Genomic DNA, 24,947 nt, shown 5'->3' on the forward strand with positions numbered 1-24,947 from the left:
CTCTCCCTTCCCCTCTCTCCCTCTCTCCCTCTGTCTCTGTAACTCTGACTTTCAGTAAATAAATAAATGACACTTTCTGTTCTTCATACTCATTGCTGTTACTGCTACTAAGTCAACAGGAAGAGAAACAAGCTGAAAATCTGATGCGCCAGAAAATGTCTGGCATGAGATTTCTTTCCCTTCATTTCCCAGAAAAGAACATAAAGTGTAATTTTATAAACTTATTTATTTGAAAGGCAGATCCACACATAGGGAGAGGGTTGGAGAGAGAGAGAGAGAGACAGAGACAGAGAGGGAGAGAGAGAGGTCTTCCATCTGCTGGTTCACTCCCCATAAGGGCCTACAACACCTAGGGCAGGGCCAGGCTGAAGCCAGGAGCCAGGAACTCAAGCCAGGTCCCCTGGGTTAGTACGAAGGACCAAATACTTGAGCCATTACCTGCTGTGTCCCAGGGTGTTGCATTAGCAGGAAGCTGGAAGTGGAAGCAGAGCTAGGACTGGAAGCCAGGCGCTCCAGATGTGGAATGCAGGAGTCCCAAGCTGCACCTCAATCACTGTGCCAAGTACCTGCTGCTTACACAGTTTTCAATCATCTAGTTTTGAAGGTAACTTTCAGAAGAATTACTTAACTTTCTTAACACAGACGTTCTGGGAGCAGACATTTAACCTAGGGGTTAAGCTGCACGGGTTTCATATTCGAGCACCCAGGTTCAGTTCCCGGCTCTGGCTCCTGACTGGAGCTTCCTGATACTGCACACCTGGTAGGAGCAGTTATGGTTCAGGTAACTGGGTCCCTGCCACCCCTGTGGGAGACCTGGACTTGATTCCTAGCTCCTGCAAGGCCCAGTCTTGGCTGCTGTGGCCATCTGAGAAATGAACTAGCAGGTGGGGGCTCTCTGTGTGTCTCCCTGCCTCGCAAATAAATAAATAAATAAAAACATCAACAATAAAACCCCACCAGATGCTCCATCTGGGCTATGTACAGAAGCTCTACCAGGCAACCAGCATTCCCCAGAAACTTCACAGCATGACTGGAGTTGACTGCACAGGGTCTCTGACTTGGACTCTCGTTACATGGTTCCAGACATGAGACAACAGTCAGGGAGAGAAGGCAGGTGGTCTGAATGTGCCACCTGTGGAAATAGCCAGATGATCTGATAGAAACACAGAATTCTTTTTGGTACTCGGCACCGTGAGTAAGACAGTGTTTTGACCGTAATGATAGCCTGAAGCAGCCACGCCCCGGGAAGTTTCTCTTAGCTCTGAGAGTATCTAGTCAATCGAACACCTCCTGCTTCTGCGAGGGCATGACAATGACCACGTGTCCCCCCGCAGCACACATGGCATGTGTGCCACAGCAGGCCTGGCACTGGCATCAATTTTACATACGCCACTTGGGTACCATCTCAATACTGTGGGACGATCTTGGGCAAGATACTCAACCTGCCTGATGTAAGTTAGGGTTGCTATGTGGATTAGCAAAAGAAAATCCAAAAGAAGTACAAGTGTCTGGTAAGACCCCAATAAATGAAAACCATGGCTTTTTAAAAAATCATTATTACAATTAATATTATTATCATCCATGTTTTTTAACCAATATCCAAGTTCAGTTAAAACAGATCTGCTTCTGGGGCTGGCGCTGTAGTGTAGCGGGTTAACGCCCTGGCCTGAAGTGCCAGCATCCCATAAGGGCACCGGTTCTAGTCCTGGCTGCTCCTCTTCTGATCCAGCTCTCTGCTGTGGCCTGGGAAAGCAGTAGAAGATGGCCCAAGTCCTTGGGCCCCTGCACCCACGTGGGAGACCTGGAGGAAGTTCCTGGCTCCTGGCTTTGGATCGGCACAGCTCCGGCCATTGCAGCCATCTGGGGAGTGAACCATCAGATGGAATACCTCCCTCTCCCTCTCTCTCTCTCTCTGCCTCTCCTTCTCTCTGTGTGTAACTCTTTCAAACAAATAAATAAATCTTAAAAAAAAAAAAAAAAAGATCTGCTTCTTCTCAAACTGTGGTCCACTGGCTCATACAGACATCAGAGGGGCAGGCACTTGGTACAGTGGTTAAGGTGCCATGTGGGATGCCCACATCTTATCCTGGACTGCCTGGGTTCGAGCCCCAGGTGTGCTGATGATCCACCTTCTTGCTAATATGCACTCTGGGAGGCAGATGATGGCTCTAGTACTCGGATCCCTGACACCCAAGTGGGAGATCCAGACTGAGTTCTGGGATCCTGGCTTCAACCTGGCCCAGTCCTCACAGTTGCAAGCATTTGGGGAGTAAACCAGATGAAAAATCTGTCTCTCTCTAATAAAATTAAAATTTTATAATAAAATGAAATTTTAAAAAGAAATCAGAATTCCTATAAAATAGATGAGGAATAAATTTGTGAGAGAATTAAAAGATGTTTGCTTTGGCACAAAAATGTTGAAATCCTTCCTTACAGAGTCCTCAGAAAGTTTAGCATGTATTATGAAAAAAAAAAAAAAATTCATGGATTTCTTTGCACCAAAATAAGCCTATCTTTTTTTTAAAAAAATTTGAGAGGCAGAGAGCCAAAACTTCCACCTGCTGGCTCACTCCCCAAATGTCTGCTGGGCCATGGTCAAAGCTGGCAGCAAGGTGTTCTGCACGGTGGCAGGTACCCAACAACTTGAGCATCGCTAGGTCTGCATTTTCATGTCCTTTAGTGTTTTAGTAAAAGGCTACTTTATTTTTCATTTTTAAAGATTTATTTATTTGAAAGGCAGAGGGCAGAGAGATCTTCTATCCATTGGTTCACTTCCCAAATCCCTATAACACCAGGGTTTGGCCAGGCCCAAGCCAGGAGCCAGGAATTCCAACTGCATCTCCCACAGGGTGGCAGGGACCCAAGTACCTGAACCATCATCTGCTGCCTCCCAGGTGCGTATTTCAGGAAGCTGAATTGGAAGCATGGAGTGGCTAGGACTCCAACCAGGCTCTCCAATATGGGATGGGTCTCAAGCAGTAGCTAACCCCACTCAGCCACAATCCACACCTCTAAAATGTTATTTTAAATAAAAAAACTCTTTGTCTGTGACAGAGGTTTTCAGTGTTGCTCTGGGGACCCATGAGACCTTCCAGAAGATTCTTGGAGTTACGCTGTTTTCAGAATATCACTAGACAGGGGTCGCCTGTTCCGCTCTCATCCTCTAAAAGCGTTCGGTCTCCCACAGGTTCCCTGCGTGCGCAAGTGACGCAGACTGAATGCAAAAGCGTGCTGTGTCACTGTGTGTAGTTTCAATGAATCAACACATATTTAAGTTTTTTCTCGATTCTCATCGTGAATGTGGTAAACACTGGCAGATGCAGGTCATGATAACAAAGGTTCTTTGGAGTCCACTGTAATTCTAAGAACGTAAAAGAGTCCTGAGACCAAAACCTATGGGAATGGTCGTACGTGGGGAAGAGCTGTGACAGCAGCTGTCATCTGTCTTGGACCCGATTTCTGAGGGCACTGTTTTTGGCCATATGTAGGCTTTAAGATTTTCACGTGGAGAGCAAGCGACTTTCCTCCTGACTGATGCTCTGTTGCCATACTTTTAAAGACTCCCTGTCGCAAGGGTATTAATATCCCACTGACCCTTGGGATAACAGATCGAATGGCACTTCCTTGGGGAAGGCTTTCACAGCAGCCTCGGCCCAGATCAGATGGTGTGGGCCTGTGCTCTCAGGCGTCCGGCGCTTCTCAGCTGCGACGCCTGTCCAGTAGCTATGTGTGGGTTTCCATTTAGCAGTTTGGCAACTGGACACGCTGTGACAAGCATCCTGTGCTCATGGCTCCGGCCCGGCACCTGGGCGGCACCAGCAGAAGCACAATGGATGCTGAACAAACAAATACAACCTGGGTGCTTGTCATGGCAGACAAATGGCCCTACAGGGTTATGTGCTGCTGTATAACACCATCCTTTCATATCATTACCAACAAGGCATTCTCTTCCTCTGTCCTCGTACGTATTGACCAAGCAACAGCTGTGTTTCCAGCATGTTCTAGGAGCTGCAGGGACAGTGGTGAGTGCAAGCAACAGGGGGACATAGTTCAACAACTACCCACAGAGGGCAAGGGCGGGGCTGAGGAGGAGACACGCTCTCGGAGTGCGGAAGGCAGGACTTGGCCTGTTGTGTTATCTCAGCTACCGGAGCCTCAGGGGTGGTGTGCAGCTGCACAGGGGTGGGCTTTAAAGAGGGGAAACTGTATCTGCAAAGCCCCCCTGCAGAGGGAGGGCAAGCGTGGAATAGGACCATGATCTTAAGCTAAGGCCATTGGGGCCAAAACCCAGATGGCCTCATTCAGTCTCCAAAGTCCTGTTAAGTATCTTTCCCTTCATCTTACGAGTGATTGGAACCCATACGAGGGTTCTGATGGGAAGTGATCCGATTACACAGTCACTGATCTCTTACTGCAGGAAACAAATGTTTTGCTTTTTTAATTATTTCAGCCTAAAAATTGTCTCTTAGGACTAGACTTGACTTCACGGTGTTACTTTTGTAGCCCTAAGTAATAATTCACTTAACTCACTCGCCCTAGGGAGATCTTTCAAAGGAATAAGCATACATAGTGTGACTGTAAAATACCAAACAGGAAGCCCAAGGAGACTTGGGACAACAGGAGTCCACAACCTGGTGGTTTTCAACCTGCATGCAGTGTTCAGCCAGCATCAGCAGATGGCGTAAGGCCTCACATTACTGCCTCGGAGCAGAGTTGAGGTTACTCCCACCTCTGCTGAGTCAGGGCAGCAGTGGTGTCAGCTCCCAAACATGCTATTTATACGTGCATCATGTGAGCTGGCTCGGACGGGCTAGCCTGGGCTTACTTTTTCCACTCATACAAGACGGTTCTCTCGTTCCGAAGTTTGTTCTGCACTTCACAACATTTGATAGGATTTATAAGGGCCCAAGTTTTCTTTTACAAGTGTTTTTACAGTGCCCTTGCCCTCTCCAGCAGCAGATCTGGCGCCCGCGCATTTCAAGGCCTGCACAGTTTTCCTCTCTTACTTTACTGGACACAGGCCAGAGCGGGGATGGGGACGGGGACGGGCTGCTCACCAGCGTTTGTCTCAGAAGCCAGGATTTCAGTATTCTTTCCAAACACTGAGGGATGCAGTCAGACAACGCAGACTCTCCCTCTTGCTTCCGTGTGAGAGGGAGGGCTCACCAGGTCTCCTCTCCAAAGGTCTAAAACATTGTTTTCCCTAAGCCACGCGCAGCCAGCAGGACTGTCAGCCAGGGCTCTGTGGCCGGGCTGCAGCGCCAGGACCACCCACCTCCACTCTGCCTTGTTGTGCAGGAACGAGTTGCACTGGTCAGGAAGGCTCGTGTCATTGCGCATGGACTCCAGGATGGCAATGATCTGCTTGAACGACGGCCGTTTCTGCAAAAGGGGAGAGAGTCACATACTGGGCCTTAAGCAGGAGAGCTTTAGAGAAGACACAGGCACCCACAGGCACGGTCATACCCAGCTCAGCCCACCGGGCGGGCGAAAGGAAACGTGACACAACGTTATTTACAGCAGATTCCATATTTTGGATTACTTATGCTGAAGAACATATGCACCCTGGGAGGCAGCAGGTGACGGCTCAAGTACTTGGGTTCCAGCCACCCACGTGCGAGACCTGATTGAATTCCAGTCTCTTGGCTTGGACCTGGCTTAGCTGAGGCTGTTGCAGGCATCTGGGGAGTGAACCAGCAGATGGAAGAGCTCTGTGTGTCTGTCTCTTTATCTCCATTTATCTGCCTTTCAAATAAAATGGAAATAAATAAAAATTTAAAAGGAGAAGGAATAGATTCTGATGTTGTTTTTCTATCCATGTGGCCTAAGCTTGGGATAATTAGTGTTTTTCTCCAGGTAGAAGTTCTCTTTGGGTATGATTAAGGGCTCCTCAAAGGAAAAAAATTAGTCCTTAAAAACATCTATGTGATAAAACTGGTAAAAAGTTAATGGGAGTCTGAGTATCTTGGTGTTCTTGGTGTTTGCTGTACAATTCTTTTTTTTTTTTTTTAAAGATTTATTTATTTATTTGAAAGGTAGAGTTACAGAGAGGCAGAGGCAAAGAGAAGGAAGTCTTCCATCCGCTGTTTCACTCCCCAGATGGCCACAACAGCCGGATCTGGGCCAGTCCGAAGCCAGGAGCCAGGAGCTTCTTCCGGGTCTCCCACGTGGGTGCAGGGGCCCAAGGGCTTGGGCCGTCCTCTACTGCCTTCCCAGGCCACAGCAGAGAGCTGAGCAGGAAGTGGAGCAGCCGGGCCTCGAACCAGCGCCCATATGGGATGCCGGTACTACAGGCAGCAGCTTTACTTGCTGCACCACAGCGTCGGCCCCTGCTGTACAATTCTTTAAATTTTTGTATGTTTTATAAAAAATGTTGGCAGGGGACTGGCGCTCTGGCACAGTGGGTAAGGCTGCTGCCTGCAGTGCCAGCATCCCATATGGGCGCCAAGACCTGGCTGCTCTACTTCCAATCCAGTTCTCTGCTATGGCCTGGGAAAGCAGCAGAAGATGGCCCACGTCCTTGGGCTCCTGTACTCACATGGGAGACCTGGAGGAAGCTCCTGGCTCCTGGCTTTGGATCGGCACAGCTCCGGCCACTGCAGCCAACTGGGGAGTGAACTAGTGGATGGAAGACCTCTCTCTCTCCGCCTCTCCTTCTCTCTCTGTGCAACTCTTTCTCTTTCTTTTTTTAAAGATTTATTTATTTACTTGAAAGAGTTACACACAGAGAGAAGGAGAGGCAGAGAGAGAGAGAGAAAGAGAAAGAGAGAGGTCTTTCATCCTCTGGTTCACTCCCCAGATGGCAGCAACAGCTGGAGCTGCGCCAATCTGAAGCCAGGAGCCGGGAGCACTTGGGCCATTGTCCACTGCTTTCCCAGGCCATAGCAGAGAGCTGGATTGGAAGTGGAGCAGCCGGGACTCAAACTGGTGCCCACATGGGATGCTGGCACTGCAGGCAGTGGGCTCTTCCTGATACACCACAGCGCTGGCCCCAACACTTTCAAATAAATAAATAAATAAATCTTAAAAAAAAATGTTGGCAGAAAAAATCTAATTCCAAATTGATGACTTCTGGAATAAAATTTCCCAATTTCAGCTGGTTAGGAAAAAGATCCTCCAATTTTAAAGTCACTGCTCTCAATGTTTATCCCACATTAGGATGAGCCTCCGTGCGGGACACCGGGAGACGCTGCTCAGCAGGGCGGGAGGCAGTGGGAAGTACATTTCTTCAGCTCACACTAGCTATCCTCGTCTCTCTCCTTAGACTCCAGCCAAGGTTGAGACAAAAGGTTAAAACAAAAACGGAGGAAGAGAATAAAAGGATGATGCACAGTCTCTCTTCACATGCCTTGTAATTATACCATTTCTGAACAAATTACAGTTGCAGCAATTAAACATGCATTTTAATTTGGGCGCACAAAAACAAGAAAGAACAATGTTGAGGTAGCTTGCTCTCAGGACCGAGAGCCTCCTGTATTAGTAAGAAAAGCAATTTTCCCATTTCTCAGAAATACACAACTGAGCTATGGAGTTAGGCCACTATTTTTCTCTTTTTAAGAGCACATGCTTGTGTGTGTGTGTGTGTGTGTGTGTGTCTGTGTTTTAAAGAGACGGCATAAGTACCTAAATGCTACTGGCATATATTCAGCTTTTTAGTAAGTTAAGAGAAAACTGCCTTAAGCAGGAAACTTGAAAAATATCCTGTCTCCTTTAACTCTATTTCCATCTTAATTTCTACCACCATGTGTCAGGTTTTAAAAGAAAAAAAAATTTTTTTTTTGCACAGGAACTAATTACATAATAAAGGATTTTTCATTTTGTAAGGAAAAGCAGGAGAAACTCAAGGATTTTTACAGAATAATATTCATAATCATTCTTGAAATACAGTGAAACCTTCATAATTGAACGAGAACCCCTAGAAAGACTGTAATTTTATAGCTGGAGTCTGCCCTTAGACAAAGTGACCGGTGTGAATGTTTCAGAACAACAGCACTGTGGGCTCTCGTGCGTGCTGGCTGCAGAGGGCCGTGCATCGGCACCTCGGGCTGCTGCTCTACAGGCACTCAGCTTTCTCTCACATGATACCTGGGCCCTGCTTACTGAAAACAAAAATCACAAGGACCATTTCCACATGTACTATATCTACATACACTATTTCTCCATTTGTTACCTTCACTTTATAGACTTAGAGAGACTTCCAGAAAAGAGGGAGCTGGTCAGCCCCACCCAGGGAGCAGGTCATAGACAGAGTCTGTGCTCCCACACTCGGCGTCTCCCAAGGGAAGACACACACCTTCCTTCCTAGGAAGTGAGCACATGGGCTGAACTATTACTATTTCTTTACTGAGGCGTGTCATTTCAGGGCTTGAACCAACATTCACCTTTCCTTTTTCTTTCTCTTTGACAGAATGGTCTGGGCGCCCAGTGTAAGCCACTGGGATGACCCATTGCCCTCCTCCAACTTTGGCGTGCACCCATCCCCCCTCCTCACTGCAAGAGAACACCCGTTCCGTGGGTGGCCTGAATAGTACAACCTGGGTGCTAACACCCTAAAGCTTGAGGACTGACAAAAAACCGAGCACACCCATCAGCTACTGCTCTACGTATGTGCACAGGACTGGCACCCACCTCTGGCAGAACAGCCTCGTATTTCCAGGCAGAGAACTGACCTGGGCCTCTCAGGACATGACCTGCCATCTGGCTGATTCACACAGCAACAAACTGGGCAGCTACTTGATAAACTGACGTAAGATGTGTTAGGGACACAAACACCAATAAGAGGTAGCTCCAGTCCCCTGTAGAGCTAGCAATGCATTTAGCAAGAGCTATCTTAACAGAACAAGGTAAGGCAGGAACTGAGACTACCGTTTGGAGGAGGGAGCGGCAAGTGTGGGCTGGGATCAGAAGGGGAACCACGGCAGGTGTGATGGGGTAGGAAGACAAGGGGAAGAGAGCACTTGCTGAGAAGGGCAGCGCGGAAGCTGTGTTGAGAGGAGGTGAGCAGAGGGCAGGCTGGAAGGGCAGGCACAGGGCATGCACGGGGCAGGACGCAGTTTTAGCAGAACAAAGCGAATTCGGGAAATCCAGGAAACAAAAACCAATCTTGAACTTTGTCTGTTTCATTGCAGGAACAGAAGATGCCTTTGGCCTTAAAGAAGAGTCAGCCCACTCCATGTGAAGGACACGCAGACTCCATGGCTCTAACACTGGAGTGAGGTTTATACCACCTCACGCAGCACACACGTACATCCTCAGAACTGTAATTATGCAGTACCAAGTTCCCCACTAAGACATTCAACAACTGCTTTGCATACTGAAATGTAATTACAAGTATAGATGTAGTTGTAGCAATCTAATTCAGTGCAAATTATTTCACGCAAAATTGTCCTTTAAGCCTCAGAAAAAAAATATCAAACTTACTCTGTATATCATACTGGACATAAGACAGGTTGCAAGATTAGGGAAAGGGTAGTATGATGCTATTTTCACAGTAGAAATTGAGTGTTTTAAAGCAAGTCTGCAGACGTCTGCTTACACTTTGTACTGGATTAGTTGCAAACTGCAGGCATTTCTCTTTAATGCCTAAACATGTCAAGCTCTGCAAAATCCTACACTAAAAACAGGGTCCATACAGGGCTAGGACAGACTTTATTATATGCAACTTTATTATACAGTGCTAATAAACATAATAACGACTCTAAATAAAAATACTAACATAGCTAAAAAGCATGTATAATTCTTTAATAAAAACAGTACTAAGGGGCTGGTGTTGTGACATGGTAAGTAAAACCACCATCCGCGATGCTGGCATCCCATAAGGGCAATGGCTGCTCTACTTCTGATCCTTGAGCTCCCTGCTCAAGGCCTGGGAAAGCAGCGGAGGATGGCCCAAGTGCTTGGGCCCCTGCACCTGTGTGGGAGACCCAGCTGAAGCTCCTGGCTCCTGGCTTTGGCCTGGCCCAGCCCTGACCATCGTGGCCATTTGGGGAGCAAACCAGTGGATGGAAGACCTCTGTCTGTCTCTGTCTCTGTCTCTCTCTCTCTAACTCTGCCATTCAAGTAAATAAGTATTTTTTAAAAAAATATTAAGTAAGGGGTGAGTGTTTGGCTTAGCAAGTAAGCTGCTGGTTGGGACACCAGTGTCCCATGTTAGGGTGCCTGGCTTTGAGTCCCAGTTCTACTCCTAATTCCAGCTTCCTGCTAATGTTCACCTTGGGAGACAGCAAGTGATGACTCAGGTAGTTGGATCATTGCGGCGCACATGGGAGACTCAGGTGGAGTTAGTGGCTCTTGGCCTGGACCTGGCCTAGTCTGTTGGCCTAGGCTATTGCGGATATTTGGGAAGTGAACTACTGGATGGGAGCTCTGTCTGTTTCCCTGCCCCTCTCTGATTCTCAAATAGAATAAATACTTTAATAAATAACACTAAGTAAACACAGTACTCAACTTTCAAAAAGGTAAAGGGAATCTGACGAATAGGAGTGAAGGCAAAGATTGAGGGTGCAGGTCATCAGGGCAAAGGCCAAATGGACGCAGCCGGGGAGAACGGCAACCAACTCCTCCAGGCCACGCCAGGGCATGTGGGACGATAGGAGCATGTCCCTGCCCGTGTCCCTGCCCGTGTCCCTAGCTGCACTCAGTTCAGGACACCCCACTGGGATGCAGAAGCAGTCACTGGATGTGATGTGTCAGCAGAGCTTCTGTGTTACACTAACACAGTCCTCGTCCTCCCCGGAGGCTTCTGAGGGCTTCCCACTGAAGAGCCATGCTGTATGGCTGTATGATACTGGATGGCTGTATGATACTGGATGGCTGTATGATACTGGTTGGCTGTATGATACATGCTGTATGGCTGTATGATACTGTATGGCTGTATGATACATGCTATATGCTGTATGATACTGGATGGTATCAGCGTCCATTCCTCTTGGGTGTAAGACTAGAACTGGGATCAAATTAAGGAAGAAAGCCCATTCTGTAAGCTTCCTTTTCTGGTCTCTTATTTTTAAAAGGTCAGTTGCGATACCTTTATCTCCACGAAGAACCAGACAATTTTGAATGATAAAGTTTTGGTTCTTTTCTTGAGCGTAATTGCTCTCTTAGTCTGACACTTAATTTGTGAGAATACTTTTCATTGTTGTAGCCGTTTATTAGGGAAAATTCCACACATACCCAAAAGTGGAGAGAAAACATCGCAAACCTCCATATACCTATCACTCAGCTTCAAAAATTACCGTGGCCCATCTTGTGTAATCTGTACCATCACGCATTTCCCTTCACTTTATTTTGAAGTGAATCCAAGACTACCCTATCATTTTATCTGTAAATATTTCCGTATGTATGCAAGTCTTTTTCAAATGATCTTTGTAGGGAAAGGAAATGGGCCATTCATGCTCAAATATGATAACCACATGAAAGCTTAAGTGCTGGAATTTCTCCAACTCCACTGTGATGGCTCAGAAAGCCCAGGGAAGCTGGACAGGGAGCACACATCCAGAGCCTTGAGGAGTGCTCCCTCTGCCTGCTCCTGGGGGAGAACGGCAACACAGCGGAGCGGCTAAGAGCAGAGACTCGTGCCAGACCGCGTGGGTTCTCGTCCAGCCCCGCCATTTATGAGCCCTGTGGCCCTGGGCTCCTTACTTAACCTCTGTGTGCCTTGTTTCTCCATCTGCAAAATGAGCATAACAACAGCACCTATTTCGAAGAGCGGATCTCAGGAATAAATGAGCTAATACACACACAGTTACTGGAACGGTGCCTGCCACGTAAGTACTGTGCGCTGGTCATTTTGTAACATAGAGGTGCAAGGTTATTACTGAAGATTAAAAACAGAACAAAATTACTTTTACTGAAGCCAGAACACCAGAGAGTGCTGTAAGAGTCTGCAGTGAATCTCGGGAGACGCGAAGAACAGATGTCAATGCAAGCCTCCACGCTGTGTCTCAACACGCCCGGGAGCTGCAACATGGCTTGCTTTGCTTGCTTTGCAATGGAGTGAACTACCCCCAAGTTTAAAAGTGAATAGCCACAGGGCCAGCTCCACGGCTCACTAGGTTAATCCTCCGCCTGCAGCGCCAGCACCCCGGGTTCTGTCCCGGTTGCTCCTCTTCCAGGCCAGCTCTCTGCTGTGGCCCAGGAAGGCAGTGGAGGATGGCCCAAGTGCTTGGGCGCCTGCACCTGTGTCGGAGACCAGGAGGAAGCACCTGGCTCCTGGCTTCGGATCGGCGCAGCACTGGCCGTAGCGGCCATTTGGGGGGTGAACCAACAGAAGGAAGACCTTTCTCTCTGTCTCTCTAACTCTGCCTGTCAAAAAAAAAGGCAAACAGCCACACAAACATGTGAAATTTCATTACTGTAGGCCCCCATACCCTGCAAAATGTCACTCTACATACCTTGGCATCAGCTTCCCAACACTGGTGTAACAGTTCAGCAAAACTTCTGGGGCAACTGCTGGGAATGGTTAATCTCTATGAGAGAGAAGGAAAAACAAACACTGAAACACACGGATCTACACATGAAGTCAAGGAAATGCATGGGAGGGCTCTTTCTTCCTAAGAGGAAACTCAAGAGCATAAACAAGGTATCAACTTTATAGCTCCCAGGGATCAATACAAGATGGGATGGCATTTATATTTGGATTTGTAATACCTAGTATCTAAGGACTCTTTTCCAGTGCATAGAGAAGTCAGGTTCGGCATAAACAAATGTAGCAAGACATAGAATCATGTCTAAAAGAAGCCTCAGCAGGAGGAGGGCAAGTTGGAACTTAAGTTCTAAATCTGAAACTGCAAATCCATCCCTGTACTGTTACATGCAAACAGGCCAGGTAACTAGGGAACTGCATTAGCTTTGACAACAGGTATACAACTCTGAAAACATCTTCAGCCCAGATCACAGACATGATTCGAAAGAACTGTGCATTTTCTTGTTGGTAAAGAAGCCATTCTCAATGGATGACTTGTCATGGCCCTGTTTTGGTCAATCTCTAGTCTGTAAGGACCCGAGAGCACATGAATTACCACCTGGGGGCCAGCCCTGCTCTAACAGTAGGAGCGTTCACGTAGAGCTGTTCTGCAGGAGCAATTTTGTTTGTTTGAAGGATGAAGAGCTGGAACTGGCATTTAAAGAGAGAAGGTCAGAAGTCTAGACATCCTTCAATAAACGAAGCTCTCCATGATCAAGAATTCTTGCTCCCCATCCAATTTCAAATGCCCCAAGTGCACTCATGGAAGTAAAACAAGCAAACCATGAGGTGTGGGGTTGTCTGGGCCTACAATCGAACTCTGCCCTACAGATAAACACAAAGTGCTTCTTGAACAGTTTGAAAGTCTGCTGGACTTCCCAAGTACGCAGCCATGGAACAAATCAAAGGCGGACTGACTTTTACATTATCGATAACTTCAAGGCATCTGGAGAACGCCACCGTTAACAGTACTGCTTTTGTTACTGGAATCATCAAGATACCCAGCTCGATCAGGTTGTGTTCGCAGAAGAGCACACACCTACAACTAACTGCTCCGTCATCTCCTCTAGCGCGGTCCTGCCTGAGCTCATGTGCACTGCAAAACACGTTTCAGTCGCTTGCCCCTTGTATTGCAGTTACTGCACCGCATTGACTTGTAATGAGCGTAGGGAGGCTGTGTTCCCTCTGGATTCCCTTCAGGGGTGTGAAGGGGGGTTAACACCGTTGTTAACGGGGCGTGGTGAGCTGAGTGCTGCCGTACTAAGAGGGACTGAGAAGTGTTATTCCACAGTAGTGTCTGCTGAAGAAGTTTTGCAAATAAAAAAACCTGAGCTTAGCTGGATTTAGGGGAGGCTACATGTAAAACTACAAAAACAGTTGCCTTGGCAAGGAAACTGACGATCTATATTTGGTACAGATAAATCTTAAAACCAAAACACGAGCAAGCTCAGAAGCAAAACAACCCTCTCCAAATTAAAGGTGCATTTAACTTCCAGTCTTATGATTTCACAGAACAGAGCAAGAGGTATTAGCCTATGCTATCGTTTTACTGTAATGTGAACTGCAAGCCTTTTGATGAAGGGCAAAAGAAAAATGAGGCATTTATTTTCGTTTTTAAAATATAAAAGATGGTTGGGAGATATAAACTAATAAAACAGGTTGTAACTGCAGTCATGCAACTCAATGTTCTCCATGTGTAACTGAAAGTAATGAGTTCTTGTGAAGTGTAATTTTTTAAAAAATGTAACTCCATCTCCTCATTTTCCTAAGAACTGAAATGGGGACAGGCTGAATATGAATGATCATTTCTGTCATCTTTTCTTATTAGGAAACTTTTTAGATACCAGCACTAAGATATCATACCAAGAGATACTTATTTAAAATAATCTGACATGGTCAAATACCAGTTAAATCTAGACCCAGACACTTTATGTAAGGAATTATTTTGGTGTGTTAAAAGTACTTTAAAATAGAATCCAAAGTATTTAAGTCCTGATTACGTAACTGTGAACATTCCTATTGCATTAAAACATTCTGAAATGACCAGATCTTAACACCAGGTTTGCAACATTACTTATAACATAAATGTTTTAGGATAAAAGTTTCATATTTATAATGAACATACTTCCCAGTCAGTGAATCAGGCGTTTTTTTTTTAAAGATCATATTCTTTTTTGCATAATTTTCGATATAACATGTAAAAATTATGTTTAAGTTGTTATCTTCTAAAGTATAGTCAAGAGTTGTGGGTTAGGTTTTATGAAAGTTTCAAGGTGCCTTAAAATAAAACTTGTTCTTTGCTAAGGATTCATAAAAATCGGAAATTATCCTGCCAGAACGTTCTGAAGGGTACGAAGTGGGCTTCCTGGCAGTGGTGAGAGCAAACAGGCACACCTATTCCATAAAAAGGTTTTTGGTGTTGGCTCATTGCTTACTTTGTAAAGATCAGCAGTGCTGTATGAATCTAGTTTTGATTAAGATGGAGTATTAGAAAATGAGTGTTTAAAGATCTCATTTAGGGTTTAGAAACAAAGAGGTCCAGATACAACTTTGAGAAAGGATTCTTCTTCCCATGGATGCACAGAGCAATCCTAGCTGACAAACCCGGCCTGGGAGGGAGGCTCCATCTGAGCGCCCGTGCCAAGCCCCGACTGCGGTTATCCAGGATGGCACCGTCGGGGCGGCCACTGGAGGGATCCACACGATCCTTGGGAATATTTTTGTAAATTTCTGTTGGCCTATCACTACTGCACTTTAACAAGTTAACAAGAAGAGACCACCGCAGTACCTGGCTATGGACACATCCAAAATGCCTTCCTGAGGGTGTGAATGTGCCATCAGTTATTTAAATGGAGACTGGAAAGAATATGGCCTCTGCTATCCTTTGAATAAAATCCAGTTTTAAAATACCAGTTGTTCTGTCTTCTACCTACTGGGGGGTCCTGTTAGCTTTAGAAAGCAAACCTCCCTCCTCGTTTGTCTTGGAACAGTGTAGCTGGGAGAGGTTATATTGAGTGTCCTGCACCAGGGCCAACAAGAGGTCACCAGGTCTCTTCACTGTAAGGCCAGGACCAAACATCTCACCATCTCATGGGCGACAGAAAACAGAATGGAAACACGGGGGCCCTCCTACCGGGAAAGTATCAGTCGCCCTGTGGGTGCGCCCTTATTTAATAGCGCGCCAGGACTGACTCTCAGTCAATTAAACGTGACACAGGAGTAGGGCGCCTTCTTCTGCTCCGTGAAGGGGCAGCTCTCTCCCATCAGGCTCGGCGATCATCAACATTCCACCCATTCCCGAAGCATCGGAGGACAAACCAGCAAGGTGAGGCTGGACTGTGCCATGGAAAGGATGGAACTCTGGTCTCCTGGTCAAGAGCGGCTTTGCACTTAATCCAGCTTGGCCCTGCACTCAGACTGCGGGGAAGATCACTCGAGTTCTTTCAAGGCATAAAAAAGGGAGTACCTTTACCTAGTCATCGTTTTGCAAATTATTTTATAACCTGACGTTGCACTCTTACCCTTTCTGCAGGGCTCGGGCAAGACCCGGAAACAGAGCGGCCTCCCGTTGCAAAGACAACCGCATGCCCCCGCGACGGGCTCCAAGGTCTCCTAATACCTTCAGATGGATGCTTCGTCCTTATGCTGAGAATTTCCATGGCTGTGCGTTTCAGTCACGATTTTAAACCTTTCAAAATGTAGTTGCTCTCTTTGATATGAATGTGCCATGGTCTCTGATGTAGGCTCATAGGTCCAACTAACTGAAAGCCTCAATTTGTGGGAAGAAGAAAAGCGAGGCTGGGGACACAGCACCAACGGTGTTTACGCCACTGAAGTCCTTTTGAAATGGAAAGGCTCTGCATGAAGAAGCGCACAGTTACGCCACTGCCTCGCCAATTCCAGAGAGCAGCTCATCTTCAATGTGGTGCTCAACGTAGGTGGCAAAACTGTCATTTTCCCCTTTTTTGAAACTATTTTTTCTTCTTTTATTTTTGAAATTCTCATCTAAGCGACAGTTTCTTGTACTCTAGTGACTCCTGCTGGGAGAGGTAAGTTGAAGTAGCTGAAGGTCTCTTACAGCTATATCAACTCCCGGCCAGTAAAAAAGACGTCCTAAACGCGGGAGATGGAGTTAAACTGTTCCCCTACCTGGGACGCAATGGCTTCTTTCATCACTAAGAACAAACCCCTAGGTTTTACAATTGAGACTGAGAAACTAGTACAGTACTTGTACAACTTTTGATCTACAGCATCACGACGTGAGGCTGCAACAATTAGATGTAAAGGGCCCATTCATGAGGAATAACATCACTTTGACCCTTTGTGTTAGCTCCTACTGCTAATCTTTCCATAAGCGTGAACTTACTTTCAATTTGAAGAAGATGAAAAAGTCTTTTGCAAAACCCCAATACTGTTTTCTGATCTATGTACCTGAATGGAGAAATGTAGTCTTACCTCGTTTTTTTCCACTACAAGCCAAGCTACTTGTAATCCTTCCAAACCTTTAAAGGGGACCTCCCTTGTTAGCATCTCCCAGAGAACCTGGAACAAAAAGAAAGTGGAATTTTTATTCTTGCACTCTATATTTTTGGTATATTACTGAAAATTTATATAACATTTAATTGTATCCAATTACCAGACACAACCAACGCCATCTGTAGAAACTTGGGAAGAACATTTATATTCATACAGGGTACTACAGATATTATATACTTTCCATGCTTTTTTTAATAACTAAAAAACCTGGTTTAGAAGTTAGAATATCTACAGCCAGACTTTAAAAATTTTATGAAACCAATGGATCTGCATGATAGGGTTTCATGAATTCCTACAAATTTGATTTTGTATTTTGTTACTTCAAACTCTTTGTTCCTTCAATCTCATACATTTCATTTTGAGACAGTAACTGGGAATTCAACAGTATTTTTAATGCTTCAATAACGGTCTGTTGAAAAAAATAAACTGAACTCCAAATCCAAACCACTGGCTAACCTACCTCACCTACGCCCCAAAACGGTAGATGGTTGCAAAACTCTAACATTTAGTTTTTGTGTTTCCAAGAAGTCTCTCCCAAAATGAGTCCGTCTAAGAGGTTCCGTTTCATCCACCTATAATCTAAGACAACATGGTCTAAAACGTAATGAACACCACATCCATGGAGGTTGGTGGTGTTCATGGACATGCGGTCCTTGAGGTCACTCAGTGGGTCCAGTTGATAGATTAGAGCTAGAATGTCCACAGCATTTCCCTACCGCTAGCATGCTGCTGACTCTGGTTGCTCTCTGAACACTGAGTAAGGAAAGTTTGTAGGCTCAGTTACTCTATTAAAACAAACGGACATAAAAAAAAAAATTCAGTCTAACAATACTTTGTAAAGTGCAAAAACAATCCTAACTTTATCATAACAGTAAGAGCCACTACCATTTACTGAATGCTGGTTTAACACCCTCTTTACATCCATATCATGATTAATGTCACTCCTATCTGCGTAGCTGTGCTCCTCAGTTTATAGGTGAGGAAACCAGGGTTTAAGAAACTGAAACTCATCCAAGACACTCCTTTATCAAGTGGCAGGGGAGGGTCAAGCTCTGGACCCCATGTAATTCCAGAGAAGGGAAAGGGGCGGGGCTAGAAGGCCCACACAGAGCGTGCCCTGTGCATGGAGCCACAGCCGGAGTGAGGCGAGAACCCAGCAGTTCAGGGGTGGATCTCCCTTGCTCTAAGGCCTCAATCAGAAGGCAGCTGGAAGACAATGCCCCAGCTCGAGCGAGCCCTAACCCCTGTAACATCGGCCACTGCCCCAGCCAGCGTGCAGCCTTACTCGAGCAACAAAACGTTAAAGGAATTCTGGCTAATACAAAGGCAGGAAAATCAGAAATTGGCAGATGCTGCTCAAGCTGGAGAAAAAACAACAACAACCACCTGAAGCCTCTTTGGGCTTTCAATCAAGTGTGCAAGGTACTTCTTTAGAAGAGCTGCTGAACAACTCTATTTGAGTCACACGAGTGCTTAGGCAGAGGAAAGGGACATGCCAGAGGGGCACAATCTGGCAAACACTGGGCGGAAGGGAAGGGGGGAGCCAGCACAGGTATGCAGTCACCCCCACATGCCATCCACACACAGGGGGGCCCGCGCAGCGACAGGGCTGAGCTGGAAATGGAGCCCCTCCACTTGGTCAATTACCATTCCACAGGGGCTAGGGGTAGCAAGGGAGCCGAAGAGCCGGGAAGAGCATGGCCATGGCATCATGCAGGAGAATGGGAACATGAAACCAGCCTAAGAAAACTCAAAGGCTCCAGACCCCAGCATACTCAGGGGAGCAGCCTTGTGCCTCCTTTTCTCAGTTTGGCCTGCAGGTACAACACACACTGGGTACATACGTGCATGCAGCACTCACGCACACTCTCATACACACACACTCTCTCATACACACACACACTCTGAGTTTTGAAAGGTACAATGTAAAACCAAGAGTTCGGGAAAATGACACCCGGAAAACATTGATACCAGACTTTTATTCCAAAATATTCCACTGAAAAGTGTCCTAAATCGTCTAAGATCTGAGTTATATTTCTCTGAGAGCCCTAACCCTGAGAAAATGGGGCAGTTTCATTTTATCACCACCCTGTGTCTCCAAGGGCCGCACAAGCTGAGGGGTCCCCTGACGGCAGTGGGCAGCCGGGGCGGCGTGCTGAGGCCCATGCGAGCTGGCTGGTTTGCTTCCAGTACAAGCGCATCTCCCGGTTTCTTCCCGGTGATTCTCTGGATTCAGGAATGCATCAAGAAGTAAAGTGGAATGAGACAGGACCAGGGCTGCTTCTGCGCTCGGCTTGTGGCACAAAAGTGGGAACTTGGTGGAGGAAGTCAGTTGGAAGTCTAAAAATACACCGAGGGGCGCCTTCAAACACCAGTTACAAGGGTACAGGCCAACAGGCCAAACATCATCATGACCTTTCACTTTACAAATATTTTCCAACTCGTTTTATATTGCGATGTCTTCACAGCTCAACAGGGCTCACAAGTTTACAGACCAGAAACTTGGATGCGGCTCTACCTGTCCTGCGTCTTCTCTCGCAAACGACAGCCAGCCGTCACCTGTGCCCGCTGCTTCTGACACAGGCTCCCAAACGAGACGGGCAGCCAGCACCTCTTAGGCCCCTCTGTTTTCAAAGCTGGTCTTGGCCAAGAAGCTTCTAAGAAGGTGAGCGCACCCACACTGGCATCAGCACAGCCTTCTTCTTCAAGAGGGGCTCGGCCGCAGGGCTGCGGAAGGCTTGCTCTCTCAGTGAGTTTCTGTTTCTCTCTTCCTCTGTGCGTGACCTACCGAACGCTCCTTCTGGTTCCATCTCTCAACAGGAGTTGTAAGAGGGCAGAACAATCTCCTTTTTCATAAAATGAAAAAAATGCACCTGCCTAGCAAAATCGACCAACTTAGAAGCAAGGATCCCAAGACCCCTTCCTGGCATCTGTAACACGTTTATTCTCAGACAGGACAAGGCAGGCTGGGCTTGACACATGTCAAGAGGCAGAAGGGTTCATGAAGCTGGGGAGGGCGAGTATCCTGGGTGCTAGGGGGCCAGCACTGTGGCACAGCTGGTTAGGTTGCCACCCACAACACAGGCATCCCATATGAGCACCGGAGTCCTGGCTGCTCCACTTCCGATCCAGCTCCTTGCTATTGTGCCTAGGAAAGCAGCAGGAAATGGCCCCAGTCTTTAGGCCTCTGCACCCATGTGGGACACCAGGATGGGGTTCTAGGCTCCTGGCTTTGGCCTGGCCCAGTGCCAGTCTTTGTAGTCATCTGGGGAGCTGTCTTACTCCCTTTCTCCTTCCCTCTCTCTAACTCTACCTTTCAAATAAATAAATCTTACCAAAAAATATGGGGGTGGGGGTGGGAGGAAGGAGTACTAGTGGATAAGGGGATAAATTCTTACAGCAAACTTGAAAAAATATCCCAGAAAAACAGAAGGCAAACACACACTGCATTTCTGGGGGGTGGGTTTAAATAAGGCAACTCTCCTGAGTGGTCTTACTGAACCGTGTGTGACTGCTGAGCGCAGGGGAGGGTTTCAATGAGCAGAACAGACTCTTAATGAACCAGGGGTGTTTTACACAAATGCTGCCCCCACTGATGAGCCAGTCCTGGCTACTCACCTATTTTTGTGAGGACATCAAAAATTCTCAATAAACACATTGCTTCCTGAGATAGGCATCATTTTCAAAGTTTATGGCTCAGATTTCAAAAAAACACAATCCCCAGTTAATTACTGTCCTCCTGCTCTTGTAAGTGACAGACACTTTGAAGATATCATGCTTATTTCATTAAAACAAAATTGTGGGGCTGCGCTGTGGTGTAGTGGCTAAGCCACCACCTGCAGTGCCAGCATCCCATATGGGCACTGGTTCATGTCCTGGCTGCTCCTCTTCTGATCCAGCTCTCTGCTATGGCCTGGGAAAGCAGTAGAAGATGGCCCAAGTCCTTGGGCCCCTGCACCCACGTGGGAGACCCAGAAGAAGCTCCTGGCTCCTGGCTTTGGATCTGCTTAGCTCCAGCCTTTGCAGCCATTAGGGAGTGAACCAACGGATGGAAGACCTCTCTCCATCTCTTCCCCTCTCTCTCTGTAACTCTACCTCTCAAATAAAATAAATTGAAAAAAAATTGTGATCACTCCAACAATAAGGCTCTAGAACGCCTGCTGTGCTTTCCCATTCACTGGTCGTGCTTATGCAGAACAGAGCAGAAGGGGTCGTTTCAGACACAATCGTGAGTTCCTGTTTGGGATGAGATGGCCCAGTGCAGGCGGAGTGAGCGGCAGGCGAGCCTGTCTCGCGCAGACGGTTGGATGGCAGGGGCTGTGTCAGAGCAGAGGTGCAGGAGAATCGCTCCGTCTCCACCAGTCGGGGAAGACTCTAGCACCAACACAGCCCTGGAGGCCTAAGCCCGGGCTCCGAGGAGCGGCATGCGGTGTGTGAGCAAACAGCAGCAGTGGCAACACGGGGCAGCCGGCAGCGCGCGTGGCTCAGCGATGGGCTCACTTGTTAAGCGTCTGTGAAATCTCCTCCAAGTCAAAGACAAGCAGATCAAGCAAAGGTAGGGTCCTCCACCACGTGGACAGAGGGGATCACGCTGAGCCCTGCCACTCCAGTGTCCCACCTGCTCGCACTTATCTGCGGAAGCTAAAGCGCCAACGTCAGAGAAGCAGAGAGGAGAGCAGTGGTCACGAGCGCTGGGATCAGGGCACAGGGGAGGAGCGCTCCCAGGCGCAGGGGTGTGGCTGGCAGGAGGCCTAACTTCTCACGGTCTACAGCTCAGGAGCAGAATATTCTAAAGTGGCTGCCAGGCGGGACTCTAGGTGAAAGTGTCTGAAGTGACGGACCCTTCCCATTAACCTGACCTGATCATGACACATTACGTGCGTGAGTTAGATGCCACTCTGCGGCCCATAATATGTACAATTACCGTGTGGCAACACAAATTTTAAACAGTCACTTGAGTGCAGAAGTCTGTCATAAAAGAAACAGAATGTTTGCAGCTCCCGACAGGTTAACTCGAACCCCATTTAAGGAAAGGGTCAATGGGGCTGGCACTGTGGCGTAACGGGTAAAGCCGCCGCCTGCAGTGCTGGCACCCAATATGGCACTGGTTCAAGTCCTAGCTGCTCCTCTTCCAGTCCAGCTCTCTGCTGTGGCCTGGAAAAGCAGTAGAAGATGGCCCAAGTCCTTGGGCCCATGCACCCGTGTAGAAGACCCAGAAGATGCTCCTGGCTCCTGGCTTCGGATCGGCGCAGCTCCGGCCGTTGCGGCCACCTGGGGGGTGAAACAGTGGACAGAAGACCTCTCCCTCTCTCTCTGCCTCTCAGTAGCTCTGCCTTTCAAATAAATAAATCCTTAAAAAAAAAAAAAAAAAGGAAAAAGGAAAAGGAAAAGGTCAGTGGGAATGGGGCTTCCAAAAGGCCCAGGACAGGACCCCACGCCGTACAAGCAGAAGTCGCCCGCCAGCACCGTGTGCGGTTATACGGAGGGGCCTCTGCTCGCGGGGACTGTACAAGGATTTCCTCACACTCTAGCTAAGGAAAAGCACTGCACGCCAGAGTCCTTGGCAATGAGAAGGATTCTGAAAAAAGGTGGTATGAAGTTTGCTTTTACCAGTGAAATAATACTCAGATGTCTTCTAACTCATTCAATCGTGCAAAAAAATTGTAGAAACCATGAGCATCTAAACACATTCTCCTGCACACACGTGCAGAAAGGAGGGGGCGCCTGGCCTGGGGCTGGGTCACCACGAGTGCCGAGGGAGGGACCCACGTGCTCCTGAACTCCAGGGTCTGCTGCACAACACAGGGTATAGTTGCCATGTTTAAAGACTGGGAATCAGAGACTGTGTGCAGCCTTCAAGGCCAAGCCCAAGTACTCTCTGGCCCTCTACAAAGAAAACGTTGGCTCCTGTGCTACTGGACAAAACCAGATACTGGTGCCAGCGAGCCAGCTAAGGTAAATGCTGATTCACTTCACACTGGTGTCTAGCTCAGTGCCCAACTCAGTGAAGCAACCTGACTTCACAGGAGAAAACAGCCTCACACAAAATCTTAACTGTAACCAATCACCCATGTTCAGAAAGCCCAACAGATGGAGGTGTGGTCAGAACACAGTTCCTGCTGACGTGGAAGATCAGTTTTAGAATCTGGTCTCCTCTGCAACTTGGGTTTTGTTTCCTTTTTTTTTTTCCCTATGCCTATAACTCATATAAATGTGTTAGAGGTAGATACAATAACAGGTATGAGTATGTTATTATTATTATTATTTCCATTTTACTTGAAAATCAGAAGGGGAGAAAGAGAGGGAGAGGGGGAGAGAGAGAAAGAGAGAGAGAGACAGCAACATATGCTCCATTTGCTAGTTTACTCTCCAAATGCCCTCAACAGCCAGGGCTGGGCCAGGCCAAAGCCAGGAGCCTAGGACTACATTTCAGTCATCACCCACTGCTTACATGAGCACAAAGTTGCACAGAAGCACGGCAGCCAGGACTGCAATCAGGCACCCTGATATAGGATGTGGGAGTCCCCGGCAGTGACTTATCCATGTGCCAAACACCCAGCCCCGTTTCCCTCTTTTAATGGAAATTATCTGATCACTGCCTGTTACAGTTTGCAGTCTTCATTCTTAGAAATAATCAGAATTAAGGGAAATTGAATATGTGGCCTGATGTTACTCATGTCCTCTAACCTTTAAAATTTGTATATTTAGTAAAAAATATGTATTTCATTTTCAAAATAAATTTCTATTTATTTGAAAGGCAAAGAGAGAGCGAAATCTTCCATGTGCTGGTTGACTCCACAAAAGCCTGCCATGGGCAGGTCTGGGCCAGACTGAAGTCAGCAGTGCAGAACTGAATCTGGGTCTTCTATGTGGGTGCGAGAGACCAGAACGTGAGCCAACCACCTGCTGCCTCTCAGTGTGCATATCAGCAGGGAGCTGGATCAGAAGCAGAGTAGCCGGAAGTTGAACCAGGCTCCCTGATAAAAAATTACTTAACCACTGTGCCAGATGCTTGCCCCATGTCATCCTGAAATCTTTTCCAATAGCCAACAGAATTCATCTCTATTATATTAATTTGGTGTGCATAGGATGTGTTATGACTTGCAAAGAGCTAGCCAACTGAAACCATCCCAAAGCTTAAGCAACGAAGCCAGCAGTAAATACCTAGAGACTGATAAAAGAAGAAAAAGGAATGTGTTGGGCAGTGTTGATCTCCTCGTTGCCATCAGCCACCACCCTCGGTCGGAACACACAGACACTCAGGAGGAAGAGGCAAGCTACTTGGGCCCAAATTAGTCTGCTTCTTTTCCTATCATTATGAAAATGTCCTTTTAAGACAAGGTCGTATAAATAGAGAGGTGGTATAATTAGGAGATGAGACAGAAAGACAGGAATTCAATACTATCTTGAACTTTTTAAAGGCTGTCTATATAGTTTAGGGAAAACACTTGCCCTCAAAAAAAAAAAAAAAAAAAAAAAAAAAGGGCAACTAGGGAGAGGTGTTTGACCTAGTGACTAAGACACTAGCTAAGATGCCTGCTTCCTATTTCAGAGTGTTTGGGTTCAACACAGTTCCAGCTTCTTCCCAGCTCAGACCTGGGAGGCAGCAGATGACGGTTCAAATAATTGGGTTCTTGTCTCCCACCAGTGGAGACCTTGACTGAGTTCTACGCTCCCAGCTATGGCCTTGGTCCAGGCCATTGTGGGCATTTGGGGGAAGAACCAAATGTTGTCTCTCAAACAAATATTTTTTTAAGGCAAAAAATGAATTCCTTCATCCAGCAAAAAACTGTCCCAACCCTTCCTTCTCTCTCTGATAACACAGGGGTAACTTATCACTCCAGAATGATTCATCTTCATATTCCTCCAGAAGTTAATGTTCTTGACTCATTCCTCCCTGCAGTATCTACTCCTTGAGCACTCCACCCCACCTCCCATTATTCTACTC

General features: G+C 46.9%; 1 protein-coding gene and 1 long non-coding RNA gene across 12 annotated transcripts in view; one reads left to right on the plus strand and one right to left on the minus strand.

Annotated features, from left to right (window-relative positions):
- Positions 1 to 24,947, minus strand: part of MAP3K20 (mitogen-activated protein kinase kinase kinase 20) — a 175,140-nt gene that overhangs the window by 51,128 nt on the left and 99,065 nt on the right. For all 11 annotated transcript variants that reach the window (XR_016231496.1, XR_016231495.1, XM_008258756.5 and 8 more), the window contains exons 8-10: positions 16,919 to 17,005; positions 12,393 to 12,467; positions 5,276 to 5,382 (exon numbers count right to left, since the gene is read on the minus strand). Coding sequence is in view for 9 of the 11 variants with exons in the window: in XM_008258756.5 (XP_008256978.2) it covers positions 5,276 to 5,382; positions 12,393 to 12,467; positions 16,919 to 17,005 (269 nt within the window). In the remaining 2 variants the exon portion in view is untranslated. The remainder of the gene's footprint in view (positions 1 to 5,275; positions 5,383 to 12,392; positions 12,468 to 16,918; positions 17,006 to 24,947) is intronic.
- LOC149127374 (uncharacterized) lies at positions 5,378 to 11,528 on the plus strand. The gene is made up of 2 exons (XR_016231504.1): positions 5,378 to 8,996; positions 9,129 to 11,528. It is a non-coding gene; the product is annotated as an uncharacterized LOC149127374 (long non-coding RNA).

This window comes from Oryctolagus cuniculus, chromosome 3 (genome assembly GCF_051225735.1).
Source record: "Oryctolagus cuniculus isolate XC-2025 breed Fujian yellow rabbit chromosome 3, ASM5122573v1, whole genome shotgun sequence".
Classification (NCBI taxonomy): Eukaryota; Metazoa; Chordata; class Mammalia; order Lagomorpha; family Leporidae; genus Oryctolagus; species Oryctolagus cuniculus.